This window comes from Lutra lutra, chromosome 15 (assembly GCF_902655055.1).
Source record: "Lutra lutra chromosome 15, mLutLut1.2, whole genome shotgun sequence".
In the NCBI taxonomy this organism is placed as follows: domain Eukaryota; kingdom Metazoa; phylum Chordata; class Mammalia; order Carnivora; family Mustelidae; genus Lutra; species Lutra lutra.
Window position 1 is genome coordinate 25781361 of NC_062292.1, and position 17152 is coordinate 25798512.

Here is a 17152-nt window from a genome sequence, read left to right on the forward strand (position 1 = left end):
TACTTCATCTTGTGATGATGTGATATAATAAAATGCCTACATGATGAGATGAAGTGAGGTGAATGACCCAACCATTGTGATGTGCACTAGGCTACTATTGATCTTATGACAATTTGTCAGAGGAGGGTCATCTGCTCTTCAACCACAGATGACCACAGTAACTAAAACTGCGAAAGTGAAACCACAGATAAGGGGATATTATCAATATGTTCCCAAATTGCCAAGGCTAAGACCTAACATCCCATCATTGATTCAAGCAATCACCAAACATTTTGAACATTATAACAAAGAGGCTCTGTGCTCAGGGCTTGACATACAACCATAACTGTGCATGTCTTCTGCCCACAAGGTCCTTAGATAGAGGCCATCAGATGGAGAGGGAGAAACAAGAACAACAAAGTATACAAATACTGTGATAGAAGACTCTATTGAGGCATATATGAAGAAGTTATCAGTTATACTAAGAGGGCCTTAGGAAAGAAGTTCAGAAAAGGCTACACTTTATAAAAGAAATAATCCTGATTGCTTCTTTGCCTTTTGGCTAAGATCAAATGTAGTATCTGTTACTATCAGTATAAAAGAAATAATATTTGATTCCAATCTTAGAAGATGAATATGTGTATCTTGGAGAGATAAAAGGGAGAAAGCATTTATAGAGAAAGAAAAGTACAAGTTCCCTACCTGAAAGGTTATGGAGATGTGAAAACCTTGGAGTATTCCAGCACAGAAAGCAATTTGTTATGCCTAAAATGATTAGGACCTGGAATGTGTGTGTGTGTGTGTGTGTGTGTAGAGGAGTGGTATGGAAGATGGGATAAATGGCAGAATTCAATGAGATAATGTTTATCTATATCTCCCTATGTCCAGTCACCAGGTCTCTTTGAGCCTATTTTGTATTTTACTGTGTCTGTAGCATATGACATGACATTCTATCTTTTAGAATATTTGTGTAAACATGCCCACTGCAGTGTATGTCCCTTAAGAGTAAATATGGTGACTCATTCAGCTTTGGACCCCTCTCTAGTACGATATTTTGTTCATTTTAGGCAATGTTTACTGAGTAGAATTAAAATTGTGGAAACAAGTCAAATGTCTATCACTATCTATAGTATTGAATGGACACATGATACAGAGCAGAGGTCAGCATGCTATTATCCATGGGCCAGATCTGACCCACTGCCTGGTTTTGTATGGTCTGTGAGCTAAGAATGTTTTTTGTATTTTCAAATGGTTGAAAATTGTAAGAAAAACAATGTGAATAATGTGAAAATCTCAATGAGATACCACCTCACACCAGTCAGAATGGCTAAAATTAACAAGTCAGGAAATGACAGATGCTGGCGAGGATGTGGAGAAAGGGGAACCCTCCTACACTGTTGGTGGGAATGCAAGCTGGTGCAACCACTCTGGAAAACAGCATGGAGGTTCCTCAAAAAGTTGAAAATAGAACTACCCTATGACACAGCAATTGCACCACTGGGTATTTACTCTAAAGATACAAACGTAGTGATCCGAAGGGGCACGTGCACCCGAATGTTTATAGCAACAATGTCCACAATAGCCAAACTATGGAAAGAACCTAGATGTCCATCAACAAATGAATAGATAAATAAGATGGGGTATATATATACAATGGACTACTATGCAGCCATCAAAAGAAATTAAATCCTGCCATTTGCGATGACACGGATGGAACTAGAGGGTATTATGCTGAGCGAAATAAGTCAATCGGAGAAAGACAACTATCATATGATCTCCCTGATATGAGGAAGTGGAGATGCAACATGGGGGGTTTGGGGGGTAGGAAAAGAATAAATGAAACAAGATGGGATCGGGAGGGAGTCAAACCATAAGAGACTCTTAATCTCACGAAACTAGCTGAGGGTTGCTGGGGGGAGGGGAGCGGGAGAGGATGGTGGGGTTATGGACATTGGGGAGGGTATGTGCTAGGGTGAATGCTGTGAAGTGTGCAGACTTGGCGATTCACAGATCTGTACACCTGGGGCTAATAATACATTATATGTTTACTAAAAAATTTTTAAATTAAAAAAAATAATGTGAAAATGTTATGAATTAAAATTTTAGTGCTCATAGTATAATATCATTAGAATACAGCTATGCTTGATCATTTACATACCGTGTATGGCTGCCTTCATTCTACAACAGCAGTGTTAAGTAGATGTAACAGAAACTGTAGGGCCTGCAAACCCTAAAATAATTATTTTTCTCTTTATAGAAAAATGTTCCCCACTCCTTGTATAGAGGAAGGACTGTGGGTTTTGGAATAAGCTAAAACTTGAATTTGAAACTTATCTGTATCTCTACTATCTATGTTATCTCAAATGTTTAACATCTCTGAGTTTTCAGATAATCATTTTTAGAATAAGAAAAAAATTCATCCTCTCTGATAGAGAGCTTGTATGATAATTAATAAGTTACCTGGAACAGAGCAAATCTTAATACATGTGTTTCTCCACACACTCTCCCCCACCAAGAGTCTGGTGTCACAGACTTTTATCTTTGAAATCCAATCAGTCAAATATGCAATGCATTTTCTGTTGGAAATTTGTATATAGTGTTTGGCTAGTTGAACCCAAACAAAGAAAAGAAGGAAATTATGGGAAACAGGCTTTAGTTTTACATGGTAGCAAAGGTTTCCAGCAGCGGTCCATAATTTATAACTGATGTTTTCAATGTTGTATTTAAAATACTCTAAGCACCTGAAATTTCTGCTAGAATTTCTAATCAGTCCAGCCTGAATGAGGCCATTCCAAAATTTGGGACATTTGAGAACAGCCATGGACATAAACCTGAGCATATGATTGCACATATGTTGGTGGGCTCCCTGTGAACCCAAACAACAGCTATTCATTGAGTGTCTGCTTCTCAGATTGCTTCATTTGTTGTCTATGTTGCTGAGATTCAGAGCACTTTCTGGGAGAAACCATGCCTCCTGTTTCTTTCTCTGTCCTCCACTGGACCCTAGAGTTACAATATGCGCTTAATAAATCCTAGGAATTAGATCCATAGATACACCCATCTTTGAAGAATTTAGAAGTCCAACAAAAGAAGACAAGAAGGCTTTCCTACCAATTCCATACATGTTTTAATTTGCTTTCTTGCTTATGTCATACTCTCATATTTATCCCAGTGTTCAGTTCTGGGTTTGACATATCACAGGTGCATAATGAATGCTGACTGAACAAGGCAACACGGTATAAAGGAATAAACATGGGATTAGAGTCAAGAAGCGTGAGTTTGACTTTCAGGTTTACCATTTTATTCTTAAGTGATGTAGAAAAAGCACTTTGAGACTGGTTCTTATTTTTCTCATCTATAAAACAGGAGAACACCTACGTTAGCCAAACTCAGAGGCTATTGTAGGAATAAAATTAAAAAGTACATGAGAATGTACTTTGTAAACTATAAATGGTTTTTATTTTTTCTATTTTTTTAAATGATTTTATTTACTTATTTGACAGAGAGAGTACAAGCAGAAGGGAGCAACAGGTAGAGGGAGAGGGAGAAGCAGACTCCTGGCTGAGCAGGGAGCCCGATGCAGGGCTTGATCCCAGGACTGTGAGATTATGATCTGAACTGAAGGCAGACCCTTAACCGACTAAGCCACCCAAGCACCCTTATAAATGGATTTTAAAATGTGCTTATTATGGAGCACCTGGCTGGCTCAGTTGGTTAAGCATCCAGCTCTTGGTTTTGGCTCAGGTCATGACCTCAGGGTCCTGGGATCAAGCCCCATGTGGGGCTCCTCAGCAGGGAGTCTGCTTGAGGATTTCTCTCCCTCTCCCTCTAACATTCCCCACCCTGAAATAAATAAATAAATCTTTAAAAAAATAAAATAAATTAAATGTGCCTTACAATTTATTATTGTAAATAATAAAAATCTTTTACGTCATGTAAGGAAAGTTCATGCATCTGGTCAATGGGATCAAGATTAGATAAAAACCAAGGAAAACTAAGAGAGACAAGTTACTTCAGTAAAGGACTGAGGACTAAAGTGAGAAATCTTTTGGGCAAGTAGCAGTTTAGCAAATGAAGGATTTTGGAAAGATATTTTCAAGGCTAATGTTTTTCAGTATAGTTGTTTCCCACTTGTGCAATAAATTTGTCTCTGATCCATTTCATAACAAATCATGTGTGTATATCAAACCAAGATTAAATAAACTAAATAAAATAATAATAAAGAGTCAGAAATCCTACAGTCTTCAAAAACTAGGGGAAACCCCAATGAGCTTATTTTAGAAATCACTCCCTAATTTTTTTTGTATTATGTGGATTTGTGAAAATAATTTTATTAATAGGTTTGATATATTAACTAAACTTCTAATTATATTAGTGATTTTTTTCTTATACAAGGACTAGTACCCCTAGATCACTTGCAGTAATAGTATACACACCTAAAATATATATGGTAGCTAACTGATATACAATAAAAGAATTCCAGTTGGAGACTTCTGCTTCTAGCTGTGAGGAAGTAGCTTATAATAGAACAAACATTTCTGACAAGAATAATTATAAAATATGAATAAAGTAAAAAGGAAAATGTTTGGAAACATGTGAAAACAACCACAGAAGTCAGAACTGAAGGGACTTGAAAAGCAAGAAACCACATTGAATGGAACCTCACATTCTGTGACACTTTCACCACTGAGGTATTTTTCAAATTCTCAGCTCTGCAGAATAGGAGTATAAAAAACTAGGCAGAAATTAGTGGGTGAGAGGCTAAAAAGCTAAGCAGTTTTTAGCAGACACATACTGCTGAGGAAATAGAAATTATACTTCAGAGAATATCAGATGGAGGGCCTAATCCAAGCTTTTAGTTACCCTTGAAAGGCCAGGCCTTAGAAAAAAAAGGGAAAAATGAAATAAATCAGGGATCACTAATACAGAAGCATAAACTCAAGTCTTCTTTTTTTTTTTAACATTTTATTTATTTATTTGAGAGAGAGAGAGACAGTGAGAGAGAGCATGAGCGAGGAGAAGGTCAGAGGGAGAAGCAGACTCCCCGTGGAGCTGGGAGCCTGATGTGGGACTCGATCCTGGGACTCCAGGATCATGACCTGAGCCGAAGGCAGTCGCTTAACCAACTGAGCCACCCAGGCGCCCAACTCAAGTCTTCTTAATCACTGATTAGATTAAGGTATTCTTTCCCAAATCTTATTACATATTTTTTTTAAAAAGTAAATGATCTTGAAAGAAAGATATCATTAGCCACATCTCCACAATCTCCTCAATAATTTAGTTAAAACATTATTCAGTATGAAAGTAGATGAGACTAAGAAGATGAGAATGAAAACAAAGAGAATAAACTATCAACATAAACAGACCTCAGGTCACCAAGACATTGATTTTATCAGACACACACTTTATGATTATAGTGATTAATATATTTTTAAAAGTAAACTATAGGATAAAGAATTTCAGACAAAATGAGAATCTATAGAAAAAGTTTTTAAAAAGTTTAATTCTAGAATTAAAAATACAAAAACCTGAAATTAATAATTTAATAAACAGTTAAACAGCTGTTGGAGTAAAAGTTATGATTAGTGAAACAGAAGAAATGTCAGTATAAAATAACCAGACTTCAGCATGAAGAAAAAGGTAAAGAAAAGTAGAGGAAAAGAAAAAGGATACAATATACACACAGCAAAAAGGTCTAATGAATGGATATCTGGTATCCAAGAAAAAAAAGAAAGCGTAAATGGGCAAGTAAAGACATTAAGTCACAGATTCAAAAAGCGTGACAAAGCCTTAGTCACATATATATGAAGAAAAAACAGATCTTGGAACATCAGAGTAAAAGTGTTGAAGACAAAACATAAAGAGAAAGTAGTAAAAGCACCAGAGAATAAAAGACATTGCCTTCAAAATAATATATATCAGGCGTATAGCTGACTCTCCAAAGAAAGTTTGAAAGTGAGAAGACACTGGAATAACATCATTAGGCTGATGAGTGAAAACAACTGGTCACGGAGAATTATATACCAAGCAAAGATATCCTTTGAAAATGAATGTCAAATTAAGATATTTTCAGCCACACAAAATCTAAAAGAATTCATTGCCAGCACACTCACATAAAAAGAAATAATAAATGGGATTTCTTCAAGCTAAATAAAAATGAGGGAAGCACAGAAATTAGAAAGGCCTGAAGAGCATTGGACAGGGTAAATATTTGCTATTTTTAAATCATATTAACTTTAAAAAGCCAGAAAGAGGTAAAAATGGAGGTAGAGTATTCTAAGGTAGTCATTTGCTTATGAAATTATGAAAAGTCTAACTCACAGCACACTACCAACCAGTTAAAGATACATGCAATCTCTAGAATAACCACTTAGAGAATAAAATGAAAGTATGACTAACAAGTTAATGGAGCAGAAAATCAAATAAAAATACTTGTTTAATATTAAAAATAAGAAATAGAAAGCATAAAGGACATAGAGATCAAGTGGATAACAAATAGTATGTTGCAGATTTAAAACCAAACATCATTAATTGCATGCAATGTAATTAGTCTAAATATTCCATTGGAAAATTTTGCCTGAAAAACAATGGTATATTGATGCTAAAAAATCATGCTAAATATTATTACACAGAAAGATAAAAAGTAATATGATGGAAAAATATACAATATTCAAACATAAACAAAAGGTATGGCAGGCAAAGTTTATAGTTAAAGCAGGAATATTCTCAGAGATAAAAAGAATCATTTCTTAATGTTAAAAGAGATAATCAACCAGGAAGATATATAAATTTCAAAATTATATACCAATAGTCCTCATTTTATTTATGTGCAAGTTCCCATATGCACCATTATCAATTATCATAATTTAATTATGTAATACTAGAGTCCCAATGATATGATTTAAATTTCAGCTATCATTATATTAATTGTAAGTACAGTAAGTTGACAGTCCTTCAATCCACAAATCACTATGATTAGTGACCACTCACTTCTTTTAAAGTCTGTCATTAATGGGTCACTGTTACCTGTTACGCAGTTCATGCAGAGATAGAAAAGTGTGTAGTTGTGTTGCCTCCTTGTTTCTCAGTGATAAACCTACATGACATTTTACAGAAACGGATAATTAAGGGGGGAATTGGCCAATAAGAATGAAAGTGTAGAAAAGAAACAAAAAGTGATAATGCGGAGAAGAAATGTCAATTAAAGGTAAATAGAGTTATAGAAGAAAAAGCTGATGGGTGGGAATGTCAATTCTGTTGCCCATTTGAGGAACTCTAGATATGCAGATGGAGGGATTTAGTGAAAGTAAAATTATCAACATAAATGAGAAAACTGGTTGTGACAAATAGGATGAAGATGTCCCAGAGGAAGGGATGCCAAGAAACAATTCACATTAAAAGAACTCTCAAAGATAGTTCATAACACTGAACGTTCAAAAGATAAAATGTGGGAAGCTGATCCAAACTTAGAAAGGAATATGACAATTCAAAAAGGCATTAAAAAAAAACAAAACCTGCTAGCTTTGTAATGTTAAGTCATAAAATGAAAAAGAAAAAGTCAAGTGCTTCTCAAACTACTCTTGGTGACATTTTTACAATGAAAGGAAACCCTTTAATTCTCTATGTTTTCAACGTGTTATATTATAATGTACTAAATAAATATCAGTTTTACTATTTAAAAACTTTTCCTTCACATGAGTTTAACATTGTGGCAAAAATTCTGAGTTCATGTAACAAATTATAATTTTTCCTCATTGATTATTAAGTTTGCTTTGCATAATTTCAGTTTGCATGATCATTTTGTGGTTCCAAAGTGAGAATTGTGTGTATATTTAATAATATAGCCTCAAAATGTATAAATCAAAAACTGATAAAAAAAAAAAAAAAAAGAAGCAGAAAGGGGTGCCTGGGTGGCTCAGTGGGTTAAGCCTCTGCCTTTGGCTCAGGTCATGATCTCAGGGTCCTGGGATCGAGCCCCGCATCAGGCTCTCTGCTCAGCAGTGAGCCTGCTTCCCCCTCTTTCTGCCTACTTGTGATCTCTCTCTCTCTCTCTGTGTCAAATAAATAAATAAAATCTTTAAAAAAAAAAGAAGCAGAAAAACTCAAGATTACAGTGGGAGTTTCTAAAAGTATCACCCATAAACTGATAGAAACAGTGCACAGAATATCAAGAAAATATATGTATATATACTATATATGTACACATATAGTGTGTATATATATATATATATATAGGATATATATATATATTAATGACATAGAGACTTTCAACATGATGATGGGTGAATTTAATTTATCTTAAATGTATAGAATGCTCTATCCAATAATTTCAGAGTACATATGGCTTTCAAAGTACATGGAATATTTGCTAGTATTGACCATATGCCAGTCCATAATTCAAGGCTCAATAAATTACAAAGGATTGAAACCATACAGGATATACTCTTTGACCATGGAAGAAAGACTGTAGCTAAGAACCAAAAACAAAAAGATAACCAGAAAACCCACCAATGTTTAGAAGTTAAACAGCATACTTGTATATAATTCAGTGGTCAAAAAAAAAAAAAAAGAAATCAAATGAAAATTAGAAAAATATGTTTGAACCAAGTGATAACAGAAATAAGATATGCAAAACTTTTAGGATGTCGCCACAGTCACACTTAGAAGGAATAATATGGCCTTAATGCATATATTAACAAAAGAAAAGAAGCCAAAAAAATAATTATCTGTGCATCATCTCAAGTTAGTAGGAAAAAAAGAGCAAATTAAATACAAACATAAAGGAAATAATGAAAATAAGAGCACACAAGTATTTTCTTTTTTTTTTTTTTTCATTTTTTTCCTTCCTTTTAGGTTTATACAAATACATTCCTTTTATCTATATATACCTACAGATACATACATATGCACACTCATAGACTATATATATTTTCTTTGGCTGGTTCTATAAGAAGATTAATAAAACTTTAGCAAGATTGACTAAAAAATAAATAAATAAAAAAAGAAGCCAAAATCTAGCAGTATCATGAGTGAAAAAAAAATTTCTAGAGGTGGAAACATTACAAAGAAAATAAGAGAACATTACAGGAAACTTAATGCCAATAAATTCAAAGTTTTGGGGAAAAATGCACAAACTAATTGAAAAATCCGACTTACCAAAACTGACCTAAGTAGAAATAGAAAACCTAAATTCTTCTACATTCCTTTTAAAATTTTAACTCATTGAAATAAGTCAAGCAGAGAGAGTCAATTATCATATGGTTTCAGTTATTTGTGGAGCATAACAAATAGCATGGAGGACAAGGGGAGATGGAGAGGAGAAGGGAGTTGAAGGAAATTGGAAGGGGAGGTGAACCATGAGAGACTATGGACTCTGAAAAACGATCTGAGAATTTTGAAGGGGTGGGGCGTGGGAGGTTGGGGGCACCAGGTGGTGGGTGTTGTAGAGGGCACGGATTGCATGGAGCACTGGGTGTGGTGCAAAAATAATGAATACTGTTATGCTGAAAAAATAAAAAAATTTAAAAAAAATTTTAACTCATAATTTAAATTTTTTCTCAAAGAAAAAACAGGGTCAGATAGCTTTACTGATGAATATTTCCAAAATTAACACCAACCTTACACAACATATTCCATAGATCTAGTGGGGAACGAAACTTATTTTAGAAGTCAAATCTAGCCTTCATCATATAAAATCTGATAAAACAGTAAAATAAAATCTAAAAAATAAGAGCCAACCTCTCATGAACAAAGATGAGAAAACACTTAAAATATTCAAAAACATAACCTAAAACTATTGACAAAGGATTACACATCACCTCCCAATTGTTATTTTTTTCCAGGTATGTAAGCTTAGTTTAACATTTAGAAGTTTATCAAAGTAAGTCAAGGCTTTGGCAGAACAGAAGACAACATAATGTGATCAACTCAATAGATGTAGAAAAGGCATTTGGTAAAATTCAACTCCCTTCTCTCAGAAAACTATAAAATGTTAGGAGAAATTAAGGAAGACTTAAGGAAGAAGTTGAAGGAATATATTAGAAGACTCAATATTTTAAAGAATATTTTAATATTTTAAGTTGACCTAAAGATTTAATGAAATCCCAATCAAAATTACACCAGGGTTTCTTTCCCTATGTGGAAATGGAAGCTGATTCCAAAGTTTATACAAAAATTGAAAGGACCAAGAACAGCTAATGCAATCTGGGATCAAAGGCATGTGTTGTGATGAGCACTGGGTGTTATATGCAAATAATGAATCGTGGAACACTACATCAAAAACTAATGAATGGTGTACTGTATGGTGACTAACATAACATACTAATAAAAAAAGGAACAAAGTTTTAGGACTTGTATTATCCAATTTTAAGATTCACCAAAAATTTACCATAATTAAGAGTATAGTATTGAAGCAAGAACATACAGACCAGTAAAACAAAACATTGACTCAATAAATGCACAAAATACATATTGCTAGTTGACTTATGACAAAGGTACACAGTACAACATAGAAGGAAAGAGAAAATATGAGTTTGAATAAGAGTAGTTCTAGATGTACTGAAGATCAAAAGAGGAAAAATTCTTGATCTCTACCTCACACCTTATATAAAAATTCCAGATGGTTTGTAGACCTGCATACAAAAGATAAAATAATAACAGGTCTAAAAGATAATACAGTAAAGTATATCTTTGTGCCAGGCAAAGTTTTCTTAATACCGTATGTGAAAAGCAGTTAACCATAAAGGGAAAGAAAGATCAACTGGAATTTTTTAAAATTTAGAAATTCTATTCATCTAAAGATAATACAAAAAAATAAGAAAAAGTAAGCCATGGTATTGGAAGAAACTAAATAACATATAACCAAAAAAGGATTACATTCAGAAACTTGTAAAGAAATCACATAAATGGGGGCAGCTGGGTGGCTCAGTGGGTTAAAGCCTCTGTCTTCAGCTCAGGTCATGATCCCAGGGTCCTGGGATTGAGCCTCGAATCGGGCTCTCTGCTCAGCAGGGAGCCTGCTTCTCTCTTTCTCTGCCTGCCTCTCTGCCTACTTGTGATCTCTGTCTGTCAAATAAATAAATAAAATTTTTAAAAAAAATCACATAAATGAAGAAGAAAATGACAGACAACCCAACACAAAATTGGGCAAAAGATTTGTATATGCCCTCCAGGAAAAAAGGAAAAGAAAAGGGATGAACAAAGGGCCAGTATAATTTAAAAGACTCCCAAACTTATTAGTTGATATGAAAATGCAATGGACACAATGGAGGAGACACTTTTATATGCCCAACAGAATGGCTAGAATTAAGACTCGAAATACCAAGTATTGGTGAAAATGTGAAATAGTTGGAAGACTCATGAGCCTCTGGTGGGAGTTTAAATTAGTACAACAACTATGGAAGCTTATTGGAATTACCTAGTAAAGCTTATAATCTGCTTACCAATGATCTAGCAGTTCCAATTATATCCAACTGTTTATATACATTCACCAAAAGGAATGCACAGAAATGTTTATAGTAGAACTATGCATAATACCGTAGAGAAAACCTGGAAATAACCCAAATGTCCATCAGTATGGATAAATAAATTGTGGCATATTCACACACTAGAATGCTACACAGCCATGGAAATGAACTCTACTGCCACACACAGTAGCATTCTCACAAACAGAATGTTGAATAAGAAAGAATGACACACAAAATTACACACTCAAGTGTTTCACATAACGTTCAAAAAAAGAAAAAAACGCAATCTCTGTGACAGAACTAAGAAGAGTAGATGCCTCTGTGCTACCATAACCGAGAAGGGCAAGGAGAGTGTTTTCGGGGAGATCATTGCTCCATTTCTTGATATGTGTGATGGGCAGAGAGGATGTTCACTCTAAAAATGTACTGATCTGTGCATTTCTGATGTTTGCACTTTTCTGTGTGTGTGTTACACTTTGGTAAGTCAATTTTTTTTACAAAAAAAAAGAAGTCCAAAATTCAAAAAGAGGTGAAAATAAATCAAAATATTAAAAACATTCAGAAAAACAGAAGGAAATTTCCAGACAAGCCATTCCAGCCTATCATTTTACACACACACACACACTCTCTCTCTCTCTCTCTCTCTCTCTCTCTCTATCCGTAGCCTTCACAAAGAACCATTTGGGTCACTTACTTTGAGCCAAACCTCATCCTCTCTCTCCAGGCTACCTTCCGTCTGCTCACTTCTTTTATTCTGAGGTCTATTTCCATTGGTGACACAGGGAAACCAGCCAGTAAGGGGAGGGTGCTCTGGTGACTCTGGATGATAGGATGTGCAAATCTGAAATGCAATTTTAACCAAAAGTTAAATGTGCAGGGTGCGAGATCAGTGAAGACAAAGAAATTCTGTAGCTCAAAACCAAGGTCTTCCTCTCTCTGAGTACTTAGTGGTTACTGGCAGAGAACTTTTCTCAGTATGGAAGAATGTTCTCTGCCAGACAGGATATAACTTACCTGGATAGAAAAACACACATGGTAACTCTCAGCCCACCCTCAACCCAGAGATCTTGCCCAAAGAACAGTCCCGGCACATTTCAGGGTGACTGCTCAGAGAATTAGCCACAGAATGCTGTCCAGGATGCTGTATCTTTCCCAGGCAGGATCCACCATTCTGGGAGTGAGGCTACTGAGTCAGGGAGCCACCGAGCATTCGGCTGGGTTTAGAAGCCAGGGAACAAACCCCAGAAAATTTCTCCCACTCTACATTAGGAAGACAGACAAGCTAGGCTACAAGCCACTTGAGAGAGCTGTTCCTAAGTATCAGAATTTTCCAACCCCCCTGGTTTCCTGTCCTTGGGCACCAAGAACTCTTGAGAAAGATGCCCGATTTCACTGAAGAAGCATGGTAGACACAGCTACATGTCCTCCCCCCGCCATCCATTTCCCCTTACTTTCTTATTAACAAACTCCAATTTTGTTCAAGGTGGCAGTGAACCAAGTGATACATGCTCATCTCCTCAGACTCCTTTACAACCAAGGGAGATGAAGTGACCTGGATATGACCAATAAGATGTTGCTGGGAGTCTGTAGTATTAAACTTCTGGAAAAGCTGCCATGATTTTCCAAATGAAATGGGAAAGACTCGGCTAGCATACACCTATTTCCCTGTGAACTTCCCCCATCTTCCTGCCTGGAATGCTGACTTCATGCCTGGAGGAGTCATCTTATGAGGAGGAGGAAGGAAGCTGCAAGCCAAGGACGGAAAGAGTTAGAATCTAGAAGATGCCTAGGTCCTTGAGGAGTTTCTTGAACTGGACCACCAGCCGTGGCTGGTTTCTCAGTTTCTTGGGGGTGTCTGCTTAAGTATAAAATTCAGTGATTTCATCCTGGCCTAAAATACTTAGAAAACTTAATCTCACTTCTGTTGAAAGGAAGGTATATTGCTTATTGCTATGATAAATGGAAGAGTTTAGTTGGCAATGGATGCATCTGGAATAGTACCCAAAAGCCAAAGCCCTTAATATTTTTTTCAGTATTCAACTATAATTCATAGAAGTCAGTCCTTAAAGTCCTCAGAGGATCTCCTATTTATTTAGGTGGAGATTTCATGGGAAGTTGTATGCCTACGAATTTGTTTTTGTACTAATTGTAGAATTTTTTTAAATTGAATTATACTTTGATCTTTAATATATTTTAAATTCCATTTGATCCTTGTAATAAACCATTGAGTCAGATGGTTTTTATTACTATGATCCATTTTACATATGAAAACACTGGAGCCCAGAGAGGTTAAGTGACCTGTCAAATCTCACTTAGTAATAATAATAGTAGGAGTAGTAGCAATACCACCGAATTCAGTATTGTAATCCAAGCAATCTGGCTCTTTACTACTTCTTTTTCTTGATTTAAAATAAATCCTCCCATACACAAAGCTCAAGTGTAATTTCTGATATTTATAAATCTGAGGTTAATTCTGAGGTACTCTGTATCCCTTAGAGTGAGCTAACTGCACAGCCAAAGGCTCCTGGATGAAACCTAGTGCGGGGAAGTGGGGTGAGGGGTCTGGGGGAGGAAGATAAGACTTAACTGCCAGCCTAGAAGTGTTTCATTGAACATTACCTTATTCTGAGTTCAGGAGGGACTAAATTTGATGTCAAAGACAGGAGAGAAATGTAAGCCCCCATAAAGCATCTCAGAGAGAGAGTCACTTGACAATTCTGCTCAGCCTTAACCAATTCTTCTGGCTTGATTTACCATGGAATGAGGTTCTCCAGTTACCAAGGAAGCAGGACACTTCTTATCTTCGTGAGAGGAGTAAGCTTGGGTGGCCCACTGATCCAGGTATCCTTTGGGAGTATAGAGGCCACAGTCTATGATGCTGGTTTCCTTCTCAAAAGGTTCACATATCCCATCTCCCTCATATATGTAACATAGGCTTGGCTCCCCTGCCAAGAAATATGGTATAACATTTGAAAAAGTATTGTGACTATGTCATGTAAAAATCATTACATTTTTTTCTCTAGTCCAGGAAAGAGAATCCTGTTACTGCTGGCTAGTCTAATGCCTACCCCAAACATGCAGACAAGACAGACAGACAGACACAGACACAGACACACACACACACACACACACACACACACACGCACACACACACCCCTAAAGAAGGAGGATTCTTTTCATGGGAAGGGGGGTAGAATCCATCTGTGTAATAAAAGGTATAGAAAGGGGTGGATTTTGTGAATAAAGAATAGGGAGAGGGGCACCTGGGTGGCTCAATGGGTTAAAGCCTCTGCCTTCAGCTCAGGTCATGATCCCAGGGTCCTGGGATCGAGCCCCGCATCGGGCTCTCTGCTCAGCAGGGAGCCTGCTTCCCTTCCTCTCTCTCTGCCTGCCTCTCTGTCTACTTGTAATCTCTATCTGTCAAATAAATAAATAAAATCTTAAAAGGAAAAAAAAAGAATAGGGAGAAAAAAAGTAAGCTGGAGGTAGAAAGAAATGTTAAGGCACCACGAAGCAAGATCCTGAGGGAAGAAGAAGCTAAAAGAGCAGTAAGTAGAAGAAGAGAAGTTACAAAAATGGTATGATGTGTCATGCACCTGGACCCCCTTCATGGTTTTTGAAATATCAAAGTAGTTGAGGGATTTATTTTCGATTACTCTTTGTAGCTGAATTCTTTCTTCTACTAACTGTGCCACTGCTTGGACACAAACACTGGGTTTTTGAGGCTTACGTACATCTTCTCCCCTTTTGACTTGCAACAACTGTGTGGGGTGGGCATTTTTTGTTTGTGTCACACGTGGGAAACATGTTGCCAAAAGTCTCTCGATACATAAGCATCGGAGCTTGGATTTGAGCTAGGCCACAGGAGGCGGGTTCAGCGGGGTCTCCATCAAGCTGAGGAGACCATTTTCAAAAGCAAACACATGAGAAGTGAGGCTGTGTGCAAACCTGTGGGACTATTGGGACATGAGTTTGTGTCTCCTGGTTGAGGCCCATCCTCACCCAGGATAACTCTGCCTGAGTGAACAGTACCAGCTACAGGGACATGACTAGCTTTCTTCAAGTGTAGAAATCTAAGGCGCAGTCCAAAAGCCACCTACTAAGTTCTCCTGCCTTTTCTACCAAAACAGTAGAACAATGAACATTAGTAACATGATTCTAATCTCCTCTTTCAACTTAAGACAATAGGACATGAAAATAATATCAAGATTTGAAAATCAATCAACATATCGGTATACATTAAGTACCATCATTACTAAAATTTACTGTTACTATACCATTCTTGTTATTTTTCATTCTTCACAATACCACAGGGATGTGGAAGTGATTTTTCAGTGACTTATCAGCACATATCTACTAATTATTTTCCTTCATAACTACTTCCAGTCTAAGACCCCTCTCTGTGGTAAATCTGTCTCTGTTTGCCAGGAATAAACCAATGTTCCTAGGATTTGGTTCTAAGCCTACTTTGGGTTTTAAACTCCTGCTTCCCATCAAACCCCTGGCCTTCCCAAATCACTCCCCCAAAGTCAATACACATGTATTTGGAATGACTTCCTCTCTCTCGTAATATACACATATATGTATACTTACATGTATATGTGTTCATGTACATAAATGTTTATTTTATGCATCTTTGCATGTATTTTATGTATATATGTACATATATATTTTTATAATGTATTTTATAATGTGTATGTATATATTTTGTTTCTCTACAACACAATGAATGTTTCTTCTTGCTTCTATTATTTTTTTTTTTACCATGGACTTAAAATTTTTGCCTGTTTTTTCAAGTCCATCTAAAAATAACAGAGCACTTCTGGGGCACCTGGGTGGCTCAGTGGGTTAAGCCTCTGCCTTCAGCCCAGGTCATGATCTCAGGGTCCTGGGATCAGGCCCCCATCAGGCTCTCTGCTTGGTGGGGAAACTTGTTTCCCCCTCCTTCTGCCTGCCTCTCTGCCTACTTGTGATCTCTCTCTCTCTCTGTCCAATAAATAAATAAAATCTTTTTTAAAATTTTTTTAATTTTTTTAAATTTCTTTTCAGCATAACAGAATTCATTGTTTTTGCACCACACCCAGTGCTCCATGCGATCCGTGCCCTCTCCAATACCCACCACCTGGTTCCCCCAACCTCCCACCCCCCGCCCCTTCAAACCCCTCAGATTGTTTTTCAGAGTTCATAGTCTCTCATGGTTCACCTCCCCTTCCAATTTCCCCCAACTCCCTTCTCCTCTCTAACTCCCCTTGTCCTCCATGCTATTTGTTATGCTCCACAAATAAGTGAAACCATATGATAATTGACTCTCTCTGCTTGACTTATTTCACTCAGCATAATCTCTTCCAGTCCTGTCCATGTTGCTACAAAAGTTGGGTATTCATCCTTTCTGATGGAGGCATCATACTCCATAGTGTATATGGACCACATCTTCCTTATCCATTCGTCCGTTGAAGGGCATCTTGGTTCTTTCCACAGTTTGGCGACCGTGGCCATTGCTGCTATAAACATTGGGGTACAGATGGCCCTTCTTTTCTCTACATCTGTATCTTTGGGGTAAATACCCAGTAGTGCAATTGCAGGGTCATAGGGAAGCTCTATTTTTAATTTCTTGAGGAATCTCCACACTGTTTTCCAAAGTGGCTGCACCAACTTGCATTCCCACTAACAGTGTAAGAGGGCTCCCCTTTCTCCACATCCTCTCCAAC

At 36.6% G+C, this 17152-nt stretch overlaps 1 protein-coding gene and 1 pseudogene across 1 annotated transcript in view; one reads left to right on the forward strand and one right to left on the reverse strand.

Moving 5' to 3' along the window:
- Positions 1 to 17152, reverse strand: part of PAPPA2 (pappalysin 2) — a 302814-nt gene that overhangs the window by 116973 nt on the left and 168689 nt on the right. Inside the window, exons 10-11 of the mRNA XM_047705709.1 lie at positions 14199 to 14389; positions 12139 to 12285 (exon numbers count right to left, since the gene is read on the reverse strand). Of these exons, the coding sequence (XP_047561665.1) occupies positions 12139 to 12285; positions 14199 to 14389 (338 nt within the window). The remainder of the gene's footprint in view (positions 1 to 12138; positions 12286 to 14198; positions 14390 to 17152) is intronic.
- Positions 522 to 605, forward strand: LOC125086493 (uncharacterized; annotated as a pseudogene).